General features: G+C 40.9%; 1 protein-coding gene across 6 annotated transcripts in view; it reads right to left on the bottom strand.

The window, feature by feature from the left end:
• Positions 1-10,472: 10,472 nt before the first annotated feature.
• ZMIZ1 (zinc finger MIZ-type containing 1) overlaps positions 10,473-26,027 on the bottom strand; it is a 359,859-nt gene continuing 344,304 nt past the window's right edge. For all 6 annotated transcript variants that reach the window (XM_086752207.1, XM_086752205.1, XM_086752210.1 and 3 more), the window contains 3 exons: positions 24,673-24,836; positions 18,655-18,903; positions 10,473-14,932 (listed from right to left, as the gene is read on the bottom strand). In XM_086752207.1, the coding sequence (XP_086608333.1) occupies positions 14,825-14,932; positions 18,655-18,903; positions 24,673-24,836 (521 nt within the window). In that variant the 3' untranslated portion in view covers positions 10,473-14,824. The remainder of the gene's footprint in view (positions 14,933-18,654; positions 18,904-24,672; positions 24,837-26,027) is intronic.

The following is a 26,027-nucleotide window of genomic DNA, read 5'->3' as shown; positions in this document are numbered from 1 at the left end:
CTCACGGCTGCCGAGTGGGCCCCCATGACATCCCTCACTACCTGCCCTTTTGCAATCATTTGGGGGTTGGGGTTGTGTTTGTGTGGGGCTTTGGGGTTTGTTTTTTTTTTTTTCCTCACAGCCCCTTACCCCAGGTATTAACAGTGACAGGAAGTATCTAAAATTTTGTAATTCCACACAACGCCTTTGGGCTTGGGGAGCACCTGGGCAGGAAAGGCCGGGCTGCCGCCATCACACCCATGGGGTGATGGGGTGCAGCGGAGAAGCGGGAGTCACGGGCTGCCCGGGCTGCGTTAGTCACCGACAGCACCCAGGGAACTGTGTCATAACACATGATGAAACAGACCGGTGTGCCCAAGCACGTTCCTGGGGCGTCATCCTGGTATCGCAGACCCCCAGGGTGCCCGTGATATTGTTTCATCTCCTGAGCTTGGCTTTCCCAGGAAACCTGCCTGAGGAATTACAAAAGCGAGTAGCAGTTTTCCAGGTGAAACGGTTTATAAAGGGAAATATGGTTCACATTTTATTTGAAAATAACAACATTTATCATTTTAGTTTTCCCAGAACACCAGTTTAGTAACTTAGGTCAAAATACTTTGTATGCATTTTAGTCCTATTCAGATATAATTTTTAAATCCTCTGCAGTTGCCATCCTGATTCTGTATATAAGAACTTTCAAAAGTGTTTCAAATTCCTAATGCCACAAAATGTGGTTTGGTCCTGGTTTGTGAGGTCAAAGAAAGCTCTACCATCAGCATACCACTAGCAAGACAACTCCTTTCATAAGCCGGTATATGTCGTCTCTAAAAAACTAGTCCTGTTGGGATATTTTACAATCTGCATACATTTTATTCAATCCAGATAATTAATGGTGCAGTTCCAAACTGCCAGGTGAACCACAGCCTACTAGTGCTGTATAAGCTCTTCTTCAACCAGCGGTCATACCAGTAATACACGTGCACTGGTAGCAGAGACCATTTTTTTTTTTTTCATTAAAAACAAACAGGAGATTAAATTCTGTTCTCTACGACAAACTCATTCAAGTGTGCTACACCTACAGTGTTCTACCCCATTACATGCAAAGCAAAGGACACCCAGGACACTCGATCCTTTTAATTTACGATAAACCTTGCAGTTAACACGACACAACTGGACCAGTCAGTCTCTGCAAAATGAACTCTGCACATACATGACATCATGCCTGCTTGCTCTGCTCTTTCAGCTTCTCAGATGGAAATAGGATTTCTAATAAGACATTTCTGAAAAGCATGCATGGTTTTATACAGATTACTTTAAGACAGGAAGTCACCGAAACTAAATAGCAGTTATTTATAGTACTGCAGGCTACCCTTGTTAAAAATTCTAGCCCTTGAATGTGGGATAATAGCTCCTAAGATAATTCTTCTGAAAAAAAAAAAACAAGAGTGATTCTGGTAGTTATGCACCTGTGATTTTTACATTCCTTGTAGTATAGATTAAGTCTGATAGATTACAGATTATTATTCCCATAATATAGTATTACCGCATTATAGATTATTCTTCTAATGAAGGTTAGAGTAACACAACCATGTAATGCAGTATGACAATCATGCAAAGACAGCCCCTACGTGAGGGGGCTGTCAGTCCTGCCTAAGTTCTTTGTTGTCAAGCAGCTAAAAGTGGCTTCTTCAGTGACATTCACTCAACCGTCAGAAAGCTGTCAGGCAAGGCACTGCCCTGACCACAAAATTCAGGGCAGAACTACAATGTACAATTGCAAGCTTTTCAGGTACACACTCCAGAGAGACCCACACTTCATGCCCATTAAGTGGAAGGACATCAGGGATGTCCAGCCAGTTAAGAGTTTTGAGATAGCAATTCAACCACTGGCGGTATTGTAGGGATGACTATAGCATGTACCATGCTTTGTAACTACAGAACCATATTAGGCTGTGCCAGAGGGTCCATCTTCTCCCAAATCCTGTCTCAAAGGAATGCCTAATGAGTGAAAACAGGGGAGGGGTGTGTTTTAGGCCAGTAAGCTTTCAGCCTGCTACTGCTTCCACTTCAGAGAACTTCCCGAGTTGGATGTGACTTTGGTACGTAGTAATCTTTCCTTTGTTTTTCTTTTTTTTTTTCTGTGTACTTATCCACTCATTGGACCTGTCTTAACTCTTAGCAGCTTCCTTGGCAATGAACTGGAAGCTGCCCTTCCACAGGCCTGCTGCCCTTTGCATTAAGAATCTGTTTGTTTTGAATATTGCTCCTATTAGCTTCATCTAATGTACCCTACTTCTTGCACTGGAGGTGACAAGTTGGCTGGTATCCATCTGGCACATCGTGCATTATTTTTAGACTTACATCTTTTCTCCTCTCAGTCATTTATTTTCAAGACCGAGAAGTCACAGCCAACTCAGTTATTATTTGTAAGAAAATTGTTCCATGTCTTCAGGATCATATTTATTGCCCTTCTCTGAGCTGTTTCTGCTTTTACAGATTTTCTGAGATGAGAGGATCTTTGCATAGTATCCAAGCTAGGGATGAACACTGACTTTATACATACAGTGCCATGCCGGTGTTTTCCGTTCCTTTACTACTAATCTGAAGGTGATTTTTTTTTTTCATTAGTAGCTAAATTAGTATGCATTTTCTAGTTACTATCCTCTCAGCTTCAAGTCCATTTTTGGAAATGATAACTTCACTTAATCTAATCATCAATCTGCTTGTTCTCTAGTGACTATAAAAAACCTACACTCTTTTAAATGTTGTTTTAATTGCAGTAGCCACTAGAAACCCAAACCAAAATTAGCACTTGGGTGCTAAGTTCTGTGCATACCCATAAAAACAGACAGTTCTGGCCCTGAAGGATTTATTATTTAATAAACAAGACAAAAGATGAGCCAAAGAAAACACCATCTTATTTCACAGTTGGGAGACACCAGCAGAACAGCTTTGAACTGTTTTGCCAGGAGTTCACAGGTGTCTTTGGTAGAACAAACAATGCAGTTTTCCTCATTTACAGGCCTTGGTGAGAAGCAAAACAACCGCCTTCTTTCACAGGGGTGGTTTTTTATTTGGGAATATGATGTGAATTATTATCTCTAGGCTTATGCAATAAGGCTACTAAATCACTCGTCATGGTCTGCTCGTGCACAGTCAGATGTATTAAAACTCATGCAGACAGTATGACTAGGAACTTGCGAGTTACAGAGGTCACTTTCCAAGGACAGAAAAAATGTTCCAAAAATTCTATTAAAGACCACCCTGGATTACTAGTAAATGAGGCTCAGAGCTAGCTCAGCAAACTGAAATTATTTTAGAGGAGCTTTGAACACCTGTTTGAAGATTCATCGTTGAAGGTTCATCATTGAACTTCTGCAACATCTGGCTAGGGATTAAGTATGTTTGTCTAGAAAATGCGTGCGCCTGGCTTCCCTGCCCTATACAAGATAGGCAACAGAATGTGGCGGCACAGAAAAAAGTCAAGAGAGATGCTTCAGCAGAGCCGTCGGGGAGATGGGTACCCGCTGTACAGATTTAATCATTCTCTCCCTTCCCCCACTCTCAAAGACAATATAGAAGTTACAGACAGATAAACAAGGAGGACCCTTTTGATAAAAGCTTCTAAATAGGTATTTTTAGAAACATACCTATTAAAGGACCCTTCTTATATCCTAGTAGATAAAGTCGTGCAGAGGAAAAAACCTTAAATGACAAGATTTCATACTGATACATCGTTTACAACTTAGAAATCTTCATAAATAAGACTATGAAGTAACTGAGTGAATATTACCACCATTGTGTGACGATGGACAAGAAACAACAACAGTGGTTAAGGGAATCTTCTAAAGAAAAAGAAGGAATAAAAGCTTGAAATGTGACCTAAATTTGGGGATTTTGAGTCCAAGGGTCTTGAAGTGTTGTTACAGCAGACAGACACTGCACTGGTAAAAAGGTGATACGCATTCAAGATCCTAACTGTCCAACTGCATGCCTACTTGTTTGTGACACAGGAACGTAGGCTAATTGTATTATTCATTCTTGGATTGCTGCTGTTGGATTGAACTTGGCAGCTGTGGCACGATCACATTTTGCAACCTACCAACTGCAAGACTGCCACTACATGCAGCTCATCTTTGTGGCACACTTTGATATGCTTTTCAGGGGGCCGTATGCATACCATGCAAATAAAGACTCAAATATAGACTGCAGCCATCTGCTTTTAAGTGGATTTCACATCAACTTCACTTGATACTGTGATACCAGGAATCCCCATGTGTTGACTTTAACACTGATTTTAAGAACCCTTGCACATCTGGGACCTGTTATCTCAAGGACTCTGTTAATCTGGACTGTTAGTAGAGGGAGAGGTCATACAGAGGCTCAGCTTGATTTTAAGTGGGGAGAGCAGCAATTTGCAGTGGGCATTCCCACCCTCCACCTGCAGAGCCTGGATGTGCTGCACTTCAAAACAGTGTAATTTTTTCTTCAGGGTTTTGGCTAAACTAGAAGATTAGTTGAGAGCTGGGAAGGATTTCTGTGATCTGTATCTGTGATATGCATTTATTTATGAATGGAGACTAGAGTGGGAGAGATGGTGAAAGACCTTTCCATTTTACTAAGTGATTGCAGTGTGAAATTAAATTGTACAAGAGCTCAAAGGGCATAGAGTAGCCACACAGGCACGTTTACAGATAAAAAGAAAAGATGCTAATATTTCCCCCGATCGAGGTTTCCTCTTAGGAACTTGTAGTAACCCCGCTCACAACGCGAACCTTCTCTCCAGCACACACTGTACATGAAGGAGGAGTTTCCCCACATGACTTCATACTAATTACCTACAAATAGTCATACAAGAAGAACCTCAATCCACTCATGCTCTTTACAGCCGTGATTAGCATTTTCGTTTCAGAAGTTCTGAGTGACATCGCTTGCCCGGAATTCATTACTCAATCTCCCCGCATAATGTATGGAAACTCACTGCTAATATGTCACATTACACACGGCCTTTACCTAGTGCCCAGGGCACCTTGCAGCTGCCTGCAGCTTCCTGGAAGATTGTCCCTACACCACTACGGCTGGTCCATGAATGTTTATGGACAGGTCACAACAACCTGGTGAGGCACATAGGATATTTAAAAGGTAGGTTTTTAGGCTAGAAGAAAAATAAGGGGATTTACAAAGCTTCAGGATGCCTGGATAGGTGATTTGTCTGTGAGTGAGTGGGGAGATGCTCTGCATGCTTTTGAAAGTACGGCAGAATTAAAATATGGCAAAAGTTATGGGAGCCCTCCTGTGTTCTAAACCACAGAAATTCCAGTTATAACAGAACTGAAATTTATAAGGATCAGTTCAGTTTATTTACCTCTGAAGTACCACCTCTGGTCTGAAGAACAAGTAATAAGGTAATAGTATATCAGAAATACTTTTAGAATTGATTAGTCATGCTGCTTCATCTTGTATGAGTAAGATGAGCTGACGCTTGGGATGCTCTTACTGAAAATGGAATGGCCCAAGAATTACCCATCGCAGGAGACTCTTAGCAGCTCCCTCCTGGGGAGTGGAAGTCAGCACTGCATTGCCCCACACATCATCCCGAGAGGCTGTCCCAACACCAGCTCTCATGGAAACCTGCATCTGTTCTCTCACCACTGCCAGTGCCCGCCATGCCTCGTCTTTTCTGTTGCTGTGCGACTCCGTCGGCCAGGTCTCATTTCTGTGATATAACAAATATATTACTGATAAAACCAAAACCAAGGTACCAACACTTCCTGTAATCACTGTTAAGAACACTAGAAGAGATGCAGCCAGGTGCAAGAAAGGGGAAGAATATCACACATTTAGCATTTTAAGACTGACAGAGTGGTAATATAACATTCTAGGTTGAGGTGCGTTTCAGAAGTTAATTTTACTTGCAACTCAAGTGGGAAATGGTTGCATTGTTCACAGAGGCACAGGGCCGTGTGGGACACAGTCCCATGCAGCACGTCACCAGCAGCACCCCAGATTCCCAACTCTATGTTTTTCATTCATCCCTGCCATAGTACTTGATTTTCTTGAATTATTTTCTCATGGGTCTTTGGTTCAGTTTGGTCCCTTTACATATCTTTTCCCCTCCTCAATATTTAGCAGCTTTCTACACAACTATTTTCTTTTTTCCTGTCTTCATGACCTTTCTTCTCTACTGTGTTTCTCAAAAACTCTGCTTTAATCAGCTGCGTGGTAAAGCCTTAGGTTTTCCTTGAATTTGTCTTGTGTGTAAATCTGAATGACGACACTTCGAGGTAACAGGTCCCTCCGTAGCTTGTACCAGATGAATTTTCCTGTCTGCACTAAAGTAATTCTAACAATGATCATAGTTTTGAGACATGTTTTTTAGTTGTACAACTTCACAGCAGGAGTTGAAAGCTAAAAATGTTCACCTAGCATCAGTGTGAACAAGAATCACCCAGAAATTAAAAGTTTCACAGATTTAACAAGACTAAAAAACTCACACCAGTTTTTCTAATGAGCAGTTCTGCTGGAACCAACCTCACGATACAGAATCTCTCAGATTCCTTTCTGCTTTTTTGCAATTTCACTACAGAAAGGATTGCTTACCATCAGCATATAACAGCATTACTGCATTAGGTAGCATGGATCATTATGACATACTTATGAGATAATTGCATGTGACAATCATCTGAATACACAATGTCCCACCAACTGAGCCAACAAGTTGTCAGATGCAAATTAATGTGTGTCACATTTGCAGCTGAAGAACATAATTTTTGGATAATGAAATGTTTGGTGAAATACTTAAAAGCTCAGGGTAAGAATTTCTCTTACCATTCACTGGAGTGAGGAGTCTCGGTTTCCTTAACTTTTGATTGTGGCTCAGTGCCACTCCTGCACATTTTGCCATCCGTTTGGTAGCAGCAGTACGAAATTCCTCATTTAGAAAGGAAAACTGGTAGCCAAATAGGCTTTCTTGTGAAGCAACATATTCTGCATAACTTTATGAACTACGTATTTTCACCAGTTGCTAACCAGGACAGCTAATCAGACAGGTACATGGGTGAGTCCAAAATTCACTGATTTTGCATGTCTTAAAAATGTACAAAATGAACATTCTGAGAAATACAGAAGCAACGAACAAGGGAAAATGAGCACTGATTATAAATTTGAAAAAAAGAATACCTAATGAAAATTTGAATCAATTTAAATATACATTAAAACCCCAATAAGAATTCAACTCCAGCAAGTAAGTGTGGGGTATTTCAATAGTTTTTGCAAACCAAATGAAGAAGAAAAAAAAAAAAAAAAAGAATACTACCCTAACAACTGTCTCAATATTTAAAAAAATATTTACTTTTTCCTAGTGTTTGACCAGTTAAAATTTATTGAAATTAACTACCTGTCTCCATGTTCACAATAATCAATGTGTTGATATGTGAACAAGGTGACAAATGAAACAATGTTCCAGAATAGTTCAACAAAATCCAAAAAACCAACATCATGAAACAACTATGGACAAACAGGAAAGTCTAGATTGTAAGATGCGATTAAAAATTTCATTGTTCAAAACTCTGACCTAGGGAAAAAATTCTAACCCCAAAACTCTTAGAATGTCTAATAAAGCCCAAGAAGCATAGAGAAACCAGTGTATTTAAAAGTGGTAGATACCAGTGTTTCTAGAGAAGCTAACTTTACTGTGTGTAACTGGATCTATTAGAAAATACAGTGAGTTCAGTAACTGGAAAGATACTGGACAAACCAAGCAGGCATATTCAATAAACAGGGGAAGAGCTTAATCTCTTCTAGTCCACACACTTAGAAAAGAGGTGGTTTTTAACAGAAGGATAGACTTAAATAGCAGAAAACCAATTACTACAGTTCAGGCAAGGAGTTTCTGGAAATGTTGATGAACTGCGTAGCAAACCAACCAGAAAGCCCACCTGTACCATGCTGTATGCTAATGCCTGTGGGAGTCACGATGTCACTGGTGTCTGCTTGCTTTATAAATGAAATTGCGTAACTGATTAGGTTCCTTGTGGACTATTTTTACATTCCCCTGGAAAATTCTGTAGACTAGTGGAAACGAGATACCTCAGCACAAGATTTTGGAGGTCTGTCTGATACAAGAAAAATCCTATGTTCCTTTTAGAGAGAACAAAAGAATAGTGCATTGTCACAATGACAGACATTAGGAGTAATATCCTACAGAGAGCCGGTAGGATTTCAGCGACACAGAAAGATGAAAATTGTAATAAGGTAACGTGCTGCTAATAATCCAAAATGTACAAAAGAAAGGTAATAATTAATGCCTGGTAGGTGACAATACAGGAAGATTTGGTACAGACTTGGAATTTAAGCAGATAAGGGGGAAGGCAGGTTCTGGTTAAATATACATAGAAATAAAAGAGTAGGTACACAAATGTAAAAATATATTAATGAGTTTTAAAGAGAAACAGAATAGGATAACAAATGAAAGTATTATATATAACCTATCGGGTGACAGTTGTACAACTGTTTTATATGCTGTCTAGCTTACTTCTTTAAAGGAAAGGAAGCAGCTCTATTTACACACGAGTCCTGTCCCCATTGTCCAAGCAGAAAACAAACAGGATTCTTCTTCCATGTTTCTAGTAGTTTTCAGTCTCTTGCTCCTCTGAAAGGCACGATGAAGTGTGTGGCAACAGAATATGAAGCACACAACCAAAATAACGCGATTCAGAGATCCGTACTGATTAGGAAGAGTAGAGAAAAAATGTAGGGCAATAGGAGCGTTCTGAAACTGTTCAGCAATTAATAAGCACACCGATAAGCAGAGCAGTCATAGACAGATACTCACGGAGGTGGCTCCCTGGAAGCACATGCAAAGTGCACGATGCACAGAGCACACTGCCAGAACGTGGGATGGGAAACATCAGCATGAACTGGATACACACATCATACCTATCCCGGGGTCCTCAGGTGACATCTGCGAGAAACTCCACTTTCAGAATTGTCATAGCCTCCTCAGACTTCAAAGTAAGCTTGATAAATGTACAGTGCTTACGGACATCACTCGAGCTCTTCATACTTCTCTCCATTTTTAAAGTGCCGAAGCAGGTTTGCACAATGTCTTGCTGACACTTCTTTGGAGCTTCCAGGAAAATAGAACACCAAAAACAAAATACTCATTAATTATGGGCTGGAATGGATAAATATTTTTTCTCTTTTGCTACTGAGTGCACTGTAACTCAGTTTTATTACGTTATCCTAAAAGCCCATTGTAATGGATAGTGCCAGCAAGGAAGGCAGAAGTTGAGAGTCAGAAACAAACGGTTTTTCCGAAGTTTGAGAAAATAAATCTCTCGTCTGGATTTATTTATATATATATTATATGCATATCTGAATACATACCTGTGCATATTTCAATCAACAATAAGGACTTCGGGCTGTGTGGGGCTGTGGACTGATTGCTGTATCTCAATTACATACTCGTATAGATATATTCTGAAATGGTTAGGTTGTTCCTATGTATTTCAATGCATTTCAAAAGTGACTTTAGACTAAGCACTTCCACAAATGCCATGTACAAATATAAGGATACTCAGTAATTCTCTATTAAAACAAGTTCTCAGATGCAAAGTGACTGGCATCTGTGGCCATGGCTAAGTATGGGTGTAGAACTCTACCGGGACAAGACCTGTGCACGCCACGGCTGTTGTTGATACAACCCTGTGTGTCTTCCTCATGTCACAATTCAGTATCCTTACAGTTAAACAGGCAGATACGTCAAGCAGACCTTGTAACTCAGAGGCTGCATTTTGAAACCAAGTCCTTCAAATTTAAGATGGAGACGCATTAAAAAAATAAATATATCTCTCATTTTAGTAATCTTCCAAGGACACTAATTTCACTTTAATGAAACACTTCAATTGAAGGAAAAGTATCAAACTCATGAGAATTTAAACCAAAGACAAAGCTAATAATCTGCTGTGTTGGGTGTTTAATCCCTCCACGTGTGCTAACACCAGATACAAGCCTCCTTTCCTGTTATTCATACCACACAAAGATGTAATTTCCAAGTAATTATTACTTGTTTAGGTGATGCCCTGCAAGTCGCCAATACCTTGCTCAGCAGGGAGTTTTTTCTATGTGCTCCTGTGTCTATCAGTAAATCTGTGTTCATAATCTTTTATTCTGTGTCTCTTCCAGGGTGGTTCACACCTTTCCCTTCCTGCAGCAAGTCCTGCTCCCTGAAAAGGTACATCCTGCGCAAACGACTTTCACATTAATACAGACCAGGGAGGGCAAAGGGGAAATTGGTTGTTTCAAAAGGAAACTCAAAATTTACAAAGCAGCTGTCAATTAGCCAAACCTTAATTTTGCAAATTTATTTAGGAAAAAAAAAATTAACATGAGCAAATGAGAATACTTCAGTGTTACAACAGAGTATATAAATGTCTAGCAATAGTCAAATAATTTGATCTTTAAATACAAAATAACCACATGAACACCTAATATACAGGTTTCATCTGAATACATATTTATTAGATAAATATTAGGTTGTCACATCATCTAACTACATACAGTTTTGCAAGACTAAAAATCACAATTATTTTTTCTGACCAGTTTAAAGTATGAAATGATTGCATTGTACTGTACATACAATGTACAAACAAAGACAATGGCCATTTTTGCATGTTACTTCAGATTGTACTTTTTTTTTTTTAATTCTCCTCTGATCGTGATATCAAAAATTGTACAAAGTATGAATTTGGTTACAATTTTCTTTTTAATCCCCTTATTTTTCTTCATTATTTCTGTAGCACCCTAAAAATACACCGGTGATAGACTAGTACACGTAAGCTAAATATTACATGTAGATAAAACAAAACAAAACAAAGGATCAGAGTATATTACAGAAGTGAAAGTGAAACAAATGCTGAGACTCCACAAACGCTAACAAACAGGATTCATTTTCCACATAAGATGGAGCTTCAAGCTTTTTTTTTTTCCTGCAAAATAAAAACAATGCACATTCCAAGGAAAATGAATGCATTTCTGTTAACATGTCTCTATTTGTCATTTACATATGTACAGCTGTCCCTTGAGTCTCCGCTGCAGACATTGCTGTGTATCTGTCAGTCCTATAATAATGTCTTGGCAGCAGAACTGTAGATCTCTGTGGGTTCTTTCCCAGATGAACTTCCATAGGGAAAAAATTTAAAAGTAAACAAACAAAAAAAAGAAGAATAAAAATACTACTGGAATTTCATATAATAATTAAGCTTTAAAAGAAATGACTGTGATTACCCTATTTGCTAGGTTTTTTTTTCTCTAAACTTTAATACGGCAGTGAACAGAAAAAAAAAAAAACTAAATCTTAATTTAGAAGATTTTTCATACTGACTCCACTATACAGTACCTGATTTTAGCTGACAAATAGGTTTTAAAACTGTCTCAAATGTCCAACATTTGGGGGATGGGTAAAAATCGTATTTTCTCTCTTAAGTTCTGCTTAGAAACCAAATGTTTCTGTAAGCTTAAAAATGCCAACCGTCCACTTTAATTCTCTATTACTGTACAAAGCAGATGCAAACACTGCTCCAAATCTATTGCTAATATCTATAGGGTTTTTTTCCCTTTATGCTTTCCAACAGGTACTTTTACATGATACAGTTTAAATACTACCAGTTAGCAAAAGGTCAATCCTTAACATACCTGGTTTAAAATACTAATGTTGTGTTCAAGAGAAAAATCATTTCAGGTGACTGACTTAGCTGCTCAGGAGTCAATGGAGGGTGGAACATTAAATAGAATCAATTCAAAAAATCTGAGCAACCAGTTCCAACTACTAGTGAGGAATCTTCTTCATTCCCAAACCTATGGCTTAAGAAACTTCCCTCTCAAACAAAAAACCCAAACTCTCAGGGCATAAAGTCAGTTTATCATTAGCCACTCCTGCAAATGACCTCAATACCTACAGAAACAATGCAGCAAAAATACAGGGGAGAACTACTACAGTAAAATGGCTACAAAACACGTCTGTAACTGAAGAACGGTCTTTCCCAGGAATTGTGTGATGGCAGCACCACACCACAACCATATTACCATGTGTTACACCAAGGTATCTTTAATATTCTGCAGAGATCCTCTACAGGTTGTCAAGCCTACATAAGAAAAAAAGACACTTCTAAGCAGAATAAAATACACTATACTGTTTCCCTCCCCCACCCACCAACATCCCTAAGTGTTTCTGTGCCCCAGCTTCAGAGACCAGAACACCAGCATGGTGACATAAGCATGGTACCTTACATACTTGCTGCTTGCCTTAGTGCATCTTTACCTGTTCAGACAGCTGGTCCTAGGTGTTCTGCTCACTCGGGCAAACGAACAAAACCTCTGCCATTGCCAGCCCACAATCACCTGCAGGCAATGAACATCGGCTGGCTAGTTGGGGTTTTTTTTTGCCCTAGGCAATCATTTAATATTATGTTTCCACAACAGAGCTGGGCCCCAATTGTCCAGGTACTGCCTGATGTATCAGTTCATTCATCACATAAATTGATATGAAATTTGGGCTAATTTATCAAAAGAAAACGGGGGGAAATAAGAGGAAAAAAAAAAACAAAACAACTCCCTTATTCTGTTAAAGAACCCTCAATTTTCTTTTTTAAAAAAGGACCCATATTTTTCATCAGACAAGGTATTTAAAAACACCAGCAAAAGTATAACCAGATCATGAAAATGTTGAATATTATCAAAGACAATACTAAAATATTCACAAAGATATTTACAATAGCAATTCTTAAAATAATTGATTTTGCATAATGAACAGCGCCTTTCTTAAAAAAACTTGAAACAGGAAAAATATAAGTGTGGGACCATCTCTACATAATATGTTTGACAGATTCAACACTCCTACTGGAAAATGAAAGAACTAAACCGTCATTTCCTTTAATATCTACAGCAAGGTGCTGCTGACTAGCATATATATCCCATGACGCATGTACAGCAGTAGTGGGAAACGTTAACAAAAAGAGCAAGAACAAAAACTGCAAAGAATTTACAAATATGACTTTGGTGAGGAAAGCAAATCCAGAATCGTAAGCACAGAGCATGCCATTTACAGCCTTGCAAACTAAAGACGGAGGGCTAGGAAGCGATCCAGTCAAACCAACAGGAACAAAGGAAATTTTGCCTGGCACTTCAGTTTAAAATGTATTGTGGCGAGCAAACAAAGAGTGTTTGATTGGATTTGGGGTGAGGAACAGAAGTAGGGTCAAATTTGCTTTAGTAACAAAAAGAAACAAAACCAATAACTGTACAGTGGGCAAAAGCTGAAATGTTGCACCACAAGGGCAAAGTTGGCACACATGCACTTCTTACACAGCTACTGTACATCATTTATAAGAGAGAGAAAGAGAGAGAGACGAAGAGCACAGAAATGGGCACAGAAGCAATAGGAAGCTCATGCAGGAGCAGCAACCACACGAGAAGCACAGATCACAGGGGCAAGACAGTGATGGTGGCAGCACGGTCTCTTGAGGGCAGTAGCAATCTACCGACAGTTACTTATTCTCCCTATGCCCAGTCCTTCAGGAGAAAGAGCTCACCCTGGTAGCCAAACTTTAAAAAAAGAAATTGAAGGAGAAAAGAAAAAGGCTGAATTATCTGTAACAGTCACAAAACCAGAACGCAAAGCAAAACAAAAATGAAGCTGTAAGATGTCTGTTCAATGTCAATGCCCCTTCTCAAGCCGATTATTAAAAATAATTATGCAGACAGTGATGTTACTCTCCCTCCATTCTGTAATGATTTCCTGGCTGCCTTCAACCCAGCTTGTCTTACTATGTATCGTGCAGTGCAGACAGTGACACAGACGCTCAGGGCACCGAAGGCTGTAGGTAATAATCAGGAACAGTTTGGTTTGCATCTCCCCTCCCTCTCTTTTCCATTCCGTATGGCATACATGGCAAAGATCTCTCACAGCAATCTCAACAGCTGGATGTTAACACAGCCACAAACGGTACTGATCTGAAACCACACCCACAAAAAAAAAAATCCCTAAATATTAAAATATTTCTAAATTTTTTTCCTGGGTGTTTCCAATCTGTGTGTTTGGCCAGAGGAATCCTCTGCAGAGACGGTTAAGATTCCTGCACTTGCAGAAATACCAACACCCATGGCTGCAGCCTTGAGATTCTTAGGACTCCATTACTGAAGTTGCATTAGCTAAACTGCTGGCTCCCTCTGAGGGGCCCGTCTATCTTCCCTATCTTTGCCACTTGACTGCAGGATTTGTGCTTTTTTGAGCTTTGTACGTGTTTTAGTTTGTCTTTTTGTGTGTGGCCAGAACAATCACTCCAACGTAAACCTGTGGCTGGAGGGGGGCAGAGGGGAGGTGGGGTGGAGGGAGATACAGTTTCAAAAATATGGAAGAACATGCGTTGGAAGGACACTCTGAAACGGGTCAGTTAAAGACAGTTCCATTTTGTTGCCTTTTCTTCCCTTGCCAAGACTCAGTTTCGCCAAGATACTTCACACTATGTTTATCACAGAACTCTCTCTCTAGAGGATGAACAACAAATGGGGTTTCCAAAAGCTGCACAACTGTCTATGCTTCTTTGTCACGTGTAGCACGGCAGACTCGGAGATTACTGCATTTATTTATTTTTTGTATTTTTTCTCCCGTCACTTTCGCAGTCTTTGAAGCTGACAAAAGCAGTTCTGAGATGAAGAAAGCAGGGAGTGCACCATTGGATCAAGTGAGTTTTTTTTTCTTCTCTTGTGGAAAAGGAGTGTTAAGATTCCTTGCTGTGCAGCCACACACGTGTGAACAAGTGAAAGGGATGGGAGAATACATATGGTTTCAGTTGTTCTCAAAGAGAGACAGAAGGTCATCATTGCTATTGCTTGGCAAATCAGGAGGATCCAGGTATGAAAGCAGCTCATCTGGATTTGTGAGTTCTGGAAGCAGCTATAAAATATAAAGATAAAAGGAAAATTACAGATAACAGAAACAATTGAGGAAAAAAAAGGGATTAAACACCACACATTCCTGGAAACTGGTTTTCATATGTATATAACCAAATAAAGTGGAAGGCAGCGACACAAACCTAACACCCTATGATGATGCAGTACCACTTGTTTGTCATAGTCTGTATTACTCAGTTTTCACCTGTGAGTTACATTACCACCTCAATTAGGGTTTCTCAACCTCCTCATCGCTAAGTTCATCAATAAACAAAGTGTATTTCCTGGCTAGTGATGCTGACAAAAACTTCTCGATAAATGCTTGTTATATACGTTACTTTCATATAAAACATTGAACAAAAACTTGAAATATGCAGTTTGAGTAATGCATATTTGAGGTATCAAAGGTAGATCAGCAACAGCCAGTCAATCTGACTCACGCGTGGCAGTGTGGTGATCACCCAAAGCCTGCATCCCCACAGAAAGAGGCAGCCCTGTCCTCTCCTCACCCCTCAGCCACCCCTAACGCCTCTCTGCGCTGCTGTAAAGCTCTGGGGCAGCGAGCTGGAGCAGGGAGCTCACCTAGGGTTGAAACTAGCCCAGAAAGGGGAAGGGGGAAAAAAAAAAAAAAAAAAAAAAAAGAGAAAAAAACAACTGAAAAGGAGTATGGGGAGAGGAGTGCAGGAGAGGTGGGCGAGTCCTTTTCCTTTCTGTGGCAGTGAGTTTACAGTGGCTGGCAGTACTCACTCAATTACAGCATTACAGGCAATTCCTGACATGTTAGAGAGTCAGGGACGTAACACCCCATCCCACAGAAGACACACTAATCTCCACAATGTTTTCCAGTATCAAAAGGAATAGTTATGGGAGTTTTATTTATGTTTTTATTAATCCCATGTTTCAAATAGAAAATCTCAGTTTTCCAGCCATCGCTCGGATTCTTTTTGATCTGACAGGTAACAATCAAATCGTAACTCCTGCGTTGTGTACCAGTGAATGTTTTCTGCTTTATTCTGCATCGTGCCATATCCTAGTCAAAAGCAGAAGTGTCATATATAAAAAATGGCATGGGAAGAGTTTGCAATAAACTCCCTTTATATTCAGTTTTGTGTTAAAGCAGAGACAGAAAATACAGACTGCTTTAACAAACTTAATAGTAGGTATAAGAAATGCATTTTAAGTTGTTCTATGTTTTCAAATACTATAAAACTAAAAGCTTGACTGCATCAGATTGAGCGTGTAAATATTACATTTATAGGCTTCTATTACTCCTGTGCAAATGCAGCTTCATCTTCTAATGTTATATGGATGAACATATTTTTCAATAAGCTAAACGTGAAGTGCAGAAAGAAGTTTATTTCTTCCTAAGCACTTTGAAAAAAATGCAATGCAATGTCAAGTTGATATAAACAGAATCTCCCAGAAGGAATGCTTCTCTTAAAATACTGCCTCCTTTTATTCATGGTAAAAATACTATTGTCACAGTACTAGACTACAGATGTAAGGCTTTTAGATGTATTTCACCTGCTATCATAATTTTTTATGAATACCTAGTACAGAAGCCCAAAAGAAAACTGTGGCCCCACGGAATGTGTAGAAAGTGAAAAAGGTTGAATTGTCCTACGATTTTACAACTTAATTGTTAAAAATGTAACATAACATCTCTGAGACTCATTCCTGTATCCAGGAGATTGTTAAATTTTTTTTTTAGAAAGGTTCAAGTTTCAAACAATATGCTCAGTATCTCTGAAGATGAAGTCTTCTAAGAAGTTTTGAGGGTGATCTCGGCTTGGTCAGAGGGGCCAGGCAGCAAAGCCTGCCTCCTGCCCAGCTGGTGTGAAAACCAGAGACCTCAGAAAGGACTTGCTGAGAGTTGAGGGTGCTATGCTGGAGCAGAGGTAGGAGACAGAGGAGCACTGGGGGCTGTGAGGGGGGAGGAGGGATGGGGGCAGAAGCTACGGGAACGTGCTAGACTTAGGAACAGAATGCGGAGAGGTGCATGATCCTGATGTGAATACCTGAGAGGTCTCACCCGTCGTGCGAGTCTTGTGCCTTTGCTATCTGAGGCACAAGCGCCACTCACCTGTATCTGTATCTACACAAGGCACATCCTTTAACCCAGGTCAAATCTCAGACTGCATCGCAATGAAGTCCTAAAGAGCTAATGTGATTCTGTCAGCAGGGAGCAGACCAAGTTGTCCATGATGCAGTCCCCCGTTTGGTTTGCTGCATGGGACTTTATTCAGCCTGGTTCCACAACACAGCCACTGAAGGTTAAACCCATTACAATAATCCATCTGCTCATGATTGAGCTCACTGATATTTCAAAGAACTGTATTCTGCACACTGTACAGCACTTGCCTTCTCATTTAGCCGAGATAATTTCAGCCTCCCATTAAGAATCCAGCAGGCCTCCATCAGTGATAACCACAGAACTATGATAAAATACAGGTTTTTCTACTTTGCTTTTCACTGAGGAACGAGTGCCTGACCCGTAACAGCATATGTTATGTTGCTTAAATATTTGAAGAAAAAAATGACATTTTAATTTCACCTACTAATCTTGCTCGTACGGGGTCCTTAAGGGTTCAGACCTCTAATTGCCACATGAACTATAGTTCCCAAAGGATGTGCACGTGACCATGTTGTGTGAAACAGCAGCAGTCTAGTTCAGACAGAAGTTATTCCACTGAGCACTACTCCTGTAACTGGAGCATCCATCCCCCACAACCCCTTCCCTCCCCTCTGCGAGGCTCCCTGCCGGCACAGTGCTTGTGTGTGACAGGGAAGACAGAAGTGTACAGCAACAGTAAATACATGTACAAATCTGAGGCACAGAGGTGAACATTTCTCTCAGAAAATTACACTATGCAGCAGCAGACTTTGGAACAGACAGAAGATACACGTACAGGAACATATGACTCAAACAAAAATCCAATCCTAGTGCTAAGGAATTGATATTTTGGGAGGTAAGTGGTTAACCAGACAGATACCTCAGATAATTCACTTCCGACTCCACTGGATGGATGGTAAGAGACAGAAGATTATGTTGGGCCTTAAAATCAGGTTTATCTTTGTTTAGTTGTGAGCTGCCCCCGACAGTGGCTGAGGAGGCAGAAGACATCCTTGTCGTTTACCTTCCTGTGTGGCATACTGAGAGTAAGAACTTGTGCTGCTGAGCTGCCCCCACAGGCAGGTATGGATGGGCACAGCCTGGTTTTGGCCGCAGGGAGCAGGGACAGTGCCGCAGGGTGGGCCAGCACAGATCCCCCTCCCGCCGGCCAGGGCATGCTGCAGGGCTCAGCGTGCCGCTCGCTTGGCACAGCTCTGCCGCAGTCAGAACCACACACGGCTGCGTCCTTCCTCTTATTCAGGCACTGCGATCACTCCAGGGTCTAGATGAGCGCACGGGAGCCCCTGTCCAGCGATGAGGGGGAAGGGAGGAGACAGCTCCCAGCCTGGTGCCTGAACTGAAGAAATGCCTGCCTTGCTGCTAGGAAGAGGCTATGGCTCACACACCACGCAGCTGCTCAAGCCAGAACCGTTCTCCCAGCGAGCCAGGAGGGCCCTGTCACCTCAGCTGCAGCACCTGCGCCCATGTACCAAAGCATGAAAGGATGGCATGTGCTGTGGAAGCAGCTCCCCGTCCCCACGCCCGCCCTGCCCTCCCACCGCGATGTGAAGCACACGCTATGGCAGGCAGATGATAGTATGACACAGACTTACATCCAGCGAGGGCTCCGGCATGTCGGGTGCTCCCTGTCCACCAGCCTGACCCTCTAAGGCTGAGGAGGGATTAAAGGTCAGGTCACTGTGTGGATGGTTGCTAGAAGCGGCCGGGGGCGGCTGCCGGGACTGCTGGGTAGGAGGCCCGCTGTGATGTAATGGCTGCCCTGACTGGCTGCTGGGGTGAGGGACGTGCAAACCTTGCTGCATGGAAGTATGGGACTGATCAGTGCTGCCGGGATGAGGGATCTGCGGAGGAGGAAAAAAGCAGGAAAAGAAAGTGAGGCCACAAGGTACAGTGCTCGCGGTGCCTGACTCTGTAACCGCATGTTACAAAAAGAAATAACTTAAGTAAATTAAAAGGAGACATATACAACAAAAAAAACAAACAAAAAGCAACAACAACAAAAAAGAAATCAAAAAGCGCAATCGGAAAAGAAAACTCCATATCCCAATGCCAGAGGAAGTGTTTCAGCTTTCTGAAGGTTATCTGCAAGGAGATGAACACATTGGATTTGTGCTGTTGGTTTGCTTCCCTGTGATGTTGGAAACTGCACTTGAAGATGCAAAATCATGAACCCCAAAGAGGAGGAAAGGAGGCTTACGTGTGCTGCTCAGCATTAGCAAGGCAGATGCTTTTGCCCCAGATAATTCCATGAATGATTGAAGAATTTGTTGAATAACGATCCCTATAGTAGGAAACTGATTAACCTAGAAAATACATCATTTCTACCAGCTCCCTTATTGGGCAGCTTCCTCACACCGCTGCCTATTTGTGTTTCAGCTCATTACAAACATCTTGCAAACACTGGCCCTTCCCCACTTCTTCCCTCCTTTTCTTTTCAGGATGCAACAATCGTTTTAAGGGCTGAAGATTTTCCTCACTGATATTCCTGGTTCTGATGGCTGACAAAAAAACAAGTCAGCTCAGCTAGCAAGCTCCTGACCCACCAGCACAGGTAGGTGTGGCATACCTGCTGACTGCAAAGTAAAATACATTAGCGTAAACTAAGCTAATGATCACACTTCTATTTTGTATTCATGCCATGGCTAAGTCCTCTAGCAAAAGCTTTGTATTTTTTATGTTTTCCGTGGGGAATAAACTACCAAATCACATGAATCTTCCAAACCCTATTATGGAAGAATGGGGGAAAAGTCTTTCTCACATGACAGAGAAGCAACAAAAATGCACAAGCCCAACTCTTCTTTCTGCTGTGTGTCACACGTAATGCTAGTGGATTCTTTGGGCCTTGACTTTGGTGCCTGACAAAGAAGTGTCTGAATGCTTCAGAATCAGATGTCTCATGTTAATTGGGTATATGGAGAAGCAAAAAATGTAAACATTTTTTGGGGAATGCTACATACTGCCACAAAGTGGAGCTGAAATAAAAGAACAGATACATACAAGAACAGCATGAAATTCATCCAGCCAAGCCAACAGAAACCAGCAAAACGCTACGTCAGCATTGACCCTTCCGTATCACAGTAAACTGCAAGGTTATTTCAACCTTAGTCTTCAGTTCAGAAAGCAAAAGGGAGGTTATTACAAAACTTAATCAAAATGTTCCCACACAAAAAAAATACAGAAACAAGCATTTAAAAAAAAATACATTTCACCACTCTTATGAAAACTGGAAACTGAATACTGATCCATTGGGACAGTCACACTCAGCTAGATGGAAGTCCTTTCCACTACTTTGGTAGTATGAAGGCTGGTGGAAATGAGCAGGATTCTGTCTGCAAAACTGCATTTGGGCCTTTTTCCCCATCAGAGTTTAAAGTAACTGCTAAAAGTACTGATACACACTCTTCTCTCCATTAGGGTCACAGTTTGACTACTGGAGAACTATTCTGCAACATTATTGTTGTTACCTTAGGGGTAAACTTGCACAAAACCTGCCCACAGCCCACACCTTAACGTAAATGAATCTGCAGCCTAAAAACTTTGCGAAAGTCCAAGCGGATGCAGATGTCTATCCAAATAGTAGTTTCCTTCTTCATTCATTGAGGACACATACAATAGAAAGTGAGGAAATTCAGAAAGCTTAATAATAAAAAAAAAGTAAAAAGTAATTTAAGACAGTGTTGCTGAAGTGGGAAAGCAGTTTCCAGAAAAACCAAACCAAAAGAAAACAGGATTATCTTGAACAGTCTCTTAAATTTATCCCCGAATGCACAAAGCAAGAGTCATACTGGCATGTTTATATAGATACTTATGTAAACCAAGAGGCATTCATATGTTCTCACATATACTTCAAAACAAATAAACAGGTTAGAAATTCTACATTATGTTTATATGTGCAAGCATTTTTAATATATAAATATTTAGTTGCTAAGGTAATATCTTGGGCCCTGAGGTAACTGTTGGATAGGGAGTCATTCTTCATTGTAAGACTAGGGTTATCATAATCTTAAGACAGCCACTGCAGGTTCAAAATCCATCTGACTTAGGCCACAGACCCCACCAGCCTACCTGTGAGAAAGCAAAATGCTCAGCACTTCAACATTTTTCTATTTGCATTCAACAAACTAATGGTAAATTTGCTGTGGTGCAAAAACATTCTAAGCAGTACACTTCGTGTATGTTCAACTGGCATCTGCAACCCCCAGAATTTTATTTTAAAAACACTAACCCACACTATGGACTCAGAGACTAACAAAATTGCCTTTCCTTACATAGCAAGGTAATTCCAGAATTGGTTTTAGGAGCATAAACTTTGGCACTCTTGAAACATTTACAATCTATAAAAGAAAAGCTTATAGTAGACACAACTACATCTTCAGCTTAATAGCACAAAACAACGCGACTCTTTGCAAGCCCAACAGTGACCTCTAGGAGTGCCGAGATGTACAGCTGTAGAGCAAGGGATCTGCCAGCTGCAGAACAATATTCCTTTCATCTCAGGAGAAAATTGATAGTGAAAAAAAAAGATCAGCAGGTTAAGTCAATGTTTTGTGTCTCTCTCCATTACTGGGGTCACAGTTTTACCAACTCTTTTGCTGAGTTAGCTGGCAGAACCACTGAAAGATGCCATCCTGCCCTGCTGCTGTTCTCAGCCACTTCTCCTATCCATGCCTGTGTCACGCCTTGCAGACATGCAGTGAACTCAGCTGGGGAACTGGCATGGATCAAAGCTAAGCTTTTTTTTCCCCCTACTCTGAATTAGTTTTCAACCACATCAGTACCCAGATCACTTCATGGCTGCAACACTTGTGCTGATGGGAGAGAGAGGAAAAGTGAAAATAGAAACAAGAGCAATGACTTTTTACAGCGGCACCAGCTCATATCACCTCACTGTGTACATGAAACTACAGTGTGATCATCCAGCTCAGTCACGTACCACTCCTTACACTGTCTGCCACAAGCACTAGGCTAGAGCTAACTCAGAATTCACCTTTGTCTACAACTTGTTTACAATTTCCGAAAACAAACATGACATGATTGTTGCAGCTATTTTGTAGCATTCTTGCAGTGACATAGAAGCACCTGTTCTATAGTTCTCACAACACTTTACATTGGGAAAGAGCTATTACTTCTAGCCACGTTTTCAGGTCTTGTTTTTTTTCTTCTTCCACAGGAGTGGAAGAGCAGTGTTGAGAGAAGGTAGTTCTGACAATCCAGCCCTGGCTACCCAGCCCTACCTACACTGGGCAAACACATGTGTGTTTTTGGAGTGACCTATGGCGTATGTCTGGAGGGATTAACTTTCTCTGCCTATATAAGAGCCACCACATAAATCTTCATCACAGGAATATTAGGAACTTCCTCAGCAGCATTCAGCTCCAGTTAGAGACAGACCTCGGGTCTAAAAGGACCGAACACCTGATCCTGACTCACCTTGTAAACATGAAACAGTCAAAGTCAATAGTAGATGAAAACAAAATACACTTTAAATGTGTAAAAAGAAAAGACAGAAAGCCAGACAAGAGCACAGGCAACATCTTAAAACCTTAGTTCAGTTACGCAATGTGGTTTGTAGTTATTTTCGTACAGAGACGTGTGTCCAAAGACGTTCAGCTACACAATTTAGGAATGTGTTAATCGTATGCATTTCTCTAAAAGTAGTAAATTTAAAGATTCTTTTCCCGAGTGTCTGCTACAGACAGTTCATTTTTGAGAGAAAAGAAATGAAGAAGGAGAAAAAGAAAGAGGAAAGCTGAGACTTTATAATACTGAAAAAGCTGTGTGGGAGCACTAACAGTCCTCAAATGTTGCCTAAGGACTGCATGGCCACACTGACAAGGTCAAGGTAATTCCCTTGTGCTAACAGACCTGAAAACTGATCCTCATTAGAGAAACTCAGCCACTGACATAAACTAGGTGGAACCTGCTTTAGCACCGCTTCTCGTTCCCAAACAGTACAGCTCGTGTATCATGATAGATGAGGGAGAAGTGAGGCAAAGGCTTACTTTAATTGTCAGCTATCATAAGCAAGTATCAGATTGGTTACAGATTGGTGCACAGAACCAAAAATCTACTAACATTTTCCCAAATACACTTTTACAGCTCTGGAACATGCATAGTCTTGAGCAACTTTCACCTTTGCTATAAACTGTAAGCAGCCTCATTTTCAGAAAGCCACAAATTCTTTACTTTCATATTCGATCACTTCATATCCTACCACCTCAGAAATTTCACTGGGGAAACTACTAAAGCAAAGGTATAGCAATTAACTGCCCGAAGTCAAGAGGAAGGTGTCAGGTAACGGAAAGCAAAGAATAATTCCCTGTGGCTTTAATTCACAGGAAAGCAGCTGTGAGTGGCTCAGGCTGGTGGTAGTTCCCCTCACTACTGTATGGTTCTGATGCAGATAATTCAGACTGCTCTTTAAACTGAGCATTTAGAATTTGCCAATGTGAAATTAAGTTTACAGCATGTTTGTTCTGTCCGTTATTAGCCTGTGAAGTGGTAAAGTCGTTATGGTTTCTGGATTCTTCTTTTGCAGACAGTCTTGTTACTTGGGTTCTCTCCAAGCTACGCTAAGAACACTCTCTCTACTCTCTCCCTATTTCTCACCATCCTCCTTGGAAAGCCCACTGCCAGCTAGAGGATACATTGACTAAATAGGCTTTTGCTGAGCATCTGCTACCACATTTCCTCATTACACTCTGAAATGGTACTTTCTAGTATTCACTAAAGACACAGCACAGATGACTTGTCAAGTTAAACATCCTTCCTGTGCAGTAACAGCACACTATGAAGCCCCTGCTCTGTAACTGAAATGAACATAAAAGGATGTACACACACACCCCCTGCGCAGAGTTAAAATAGATGACTAGCCATGCCCAAGAGCTAAATGCTGCTGGTAGCTTTTCTATCAGGTAGATGCTGCAGTACTGCATTTTCTGGAGATACTAAGTTCTGTATATAAAACTCAGTGCTCTGAGCAAGCTGCTTTCCCAGCGCGCAGTTCTGCCTCTCCACCTGAGACCCAAGGAACCTCCATTTTTTAGTCTCTTACACGGATACACTCTCAGACCAGTGACAGCGTCTCTCCTTGAGATCTCCAGGCTAGTCCTATTCCCAACAGCTTAAAGGTGCCTTTCATGCCACCTGGGTAGAATTCCCCCTCAAAATGCTTTCATGCAAATTTTGCCCTCAGGGACAAAGCCAGGGAAGATACTGTCCCTGCTCTGAAGTCAGTCAATGTCTTGCTGTAACAAGCTGTCTCCTGAAGAGGATATTCACAGACTCTGCTGGCCTAGGGAACAAAGTCTATTTTTTCTCAGGTGTCAGAGCAAAGCACAATGATTAACGAAAGCACACCAAGCCAGATTGTCTCTTTCAGATAAACAACCTTAAATGACAATTCAAAAAGCTCAGAAATGCTTCTCCAAAAACTCAAAAAGGCTAGAAACTAAAAATGCCATTTTTGGCATTTCCCAGGACTATTCTATTTCACAAACTTCCGAAGTGAGGAATCCACAAAAAGTAAAAGCAGTTCACAAGGCGAGCCTGTTAGCTGGATGAGAGCTCCTTACCCCCACAAAGAAAAATCTACATGGACCATTACTTACAGATTCCTGCATGGGGTGACTGAGAGGTTTGTCGAGAGCTGCCATACTGCTTGGCATGTCTGGGGGATGTGACAGCTGTGGGCCATGCATGAAGTCATTCATAGACGTGCCACCAGGATTCCCATGTGGGAAGTCAAAATTGCCATGACCTTGGTAACTGTTGCCTAGAAGAGAAACAGATGTGATATGAAAGAAACTGTTTCCCAACATTGATCCCTCAGAGTATCCTGTGAAAGCTGTGCGGCATGACATCCTCCCTGCACAGCACAGGGCAACTCCAACGCTGACTGTGACAACACTGCGCTCCCCACTGCTGGAGAGAGCTGGAGGAATAGGGAGGAAAACAAAGCACTCAGCTTTCAAATACTAGCTGCTGTAATAACTCATGTACATGTTGTAACTAACTGAAAACTGCTGACATTTTTAAAAACTACTGTCAAGTCACCACATAAACTTTACCACATCAAGAAGTGAAAGGGATATTAAATTCTATGGAATATTTGCATCTGGAAGCATCTCAGTGCAACTGAGACTGTCCAAGTCCAAAATTATTTATAGGACACCTGTGTCATTTATGTCTACACTTCCATGCACTCAGTAAGATTGTAGCATTGTTTCAGTTTCTGATGAAGCTGACAGAACTGTATCAGGAAGATGCCACAGTACCAGTTCCTAGCAAAGCATCTATTTTACCTCTTCTTCTGCAGAATAATCAGGCAACTTCCATTGAGAGAGCGCAGAAGAGGCCTTCATATATAATTGGGGTTTGCAATGTAATTCTCCTTGCTCCCACAAAACCTAATAAAATTCACTTGACTATCTGCAAATAAAACATCAATTTTCTCCTCTTGGATCTGTTCTTCTCATCTTCAGAATTACAAACTGGCTGCCTGTAGCCTGTGTTTCAGCATGTGCACATGCACACTTGTAACAAAAAATTAGCAAATTTATGAAATGCATTTAACTTCAGCCTGAAACTATGTTCTCCAAAGCACCAAAATTCACGAATTCAGAATAAATGATATGGATTTACCCCCACACATCTACCATCTAGCAATAAGCCTGGAGTCCCTCGCTGATCTGCAGGACAAGTACTGTATGACCATTGTTGGTATGTTTTGATCCGTCCCACCTCAACCCCAGTGATCTCCACTTGAATTCTAAAGCAACCATGTATCCCAATACAGAGGTTTTATTCTCTCTCTCTTTTTTTTTTTTTTTTTTTCTGTCCAGATCCCTCTATTAACACTTCCAACTGAGATACCAACTCTGGGGCTTATTTGCTATGAAGACCAAAAGCTGAACTAAAGCCACTCAGCTATTTCATATAAGCAACTGAATTGGATGATACTGAG

The sequence above is a fragment of the Chlamydotis macqueenii genome, chromosome 7 (genome assembly GCF_036417535.1).
Source record: "Chlamydotis macqueenii isolate bChlMac1 chromosome 7, bChlMac1.mat, whole genome shotgun sequence".
Taxonomy (NCBI): domain Eukaryota; kingdom Metazoa; phylum Chordata; class Aves; order Otidiformes; family Otididae; genus Chlamydotis; species Chlamydotis macqueenii.
This window is presented reverse-complemented; position numbering and strand designations above follow the sequence as displayed.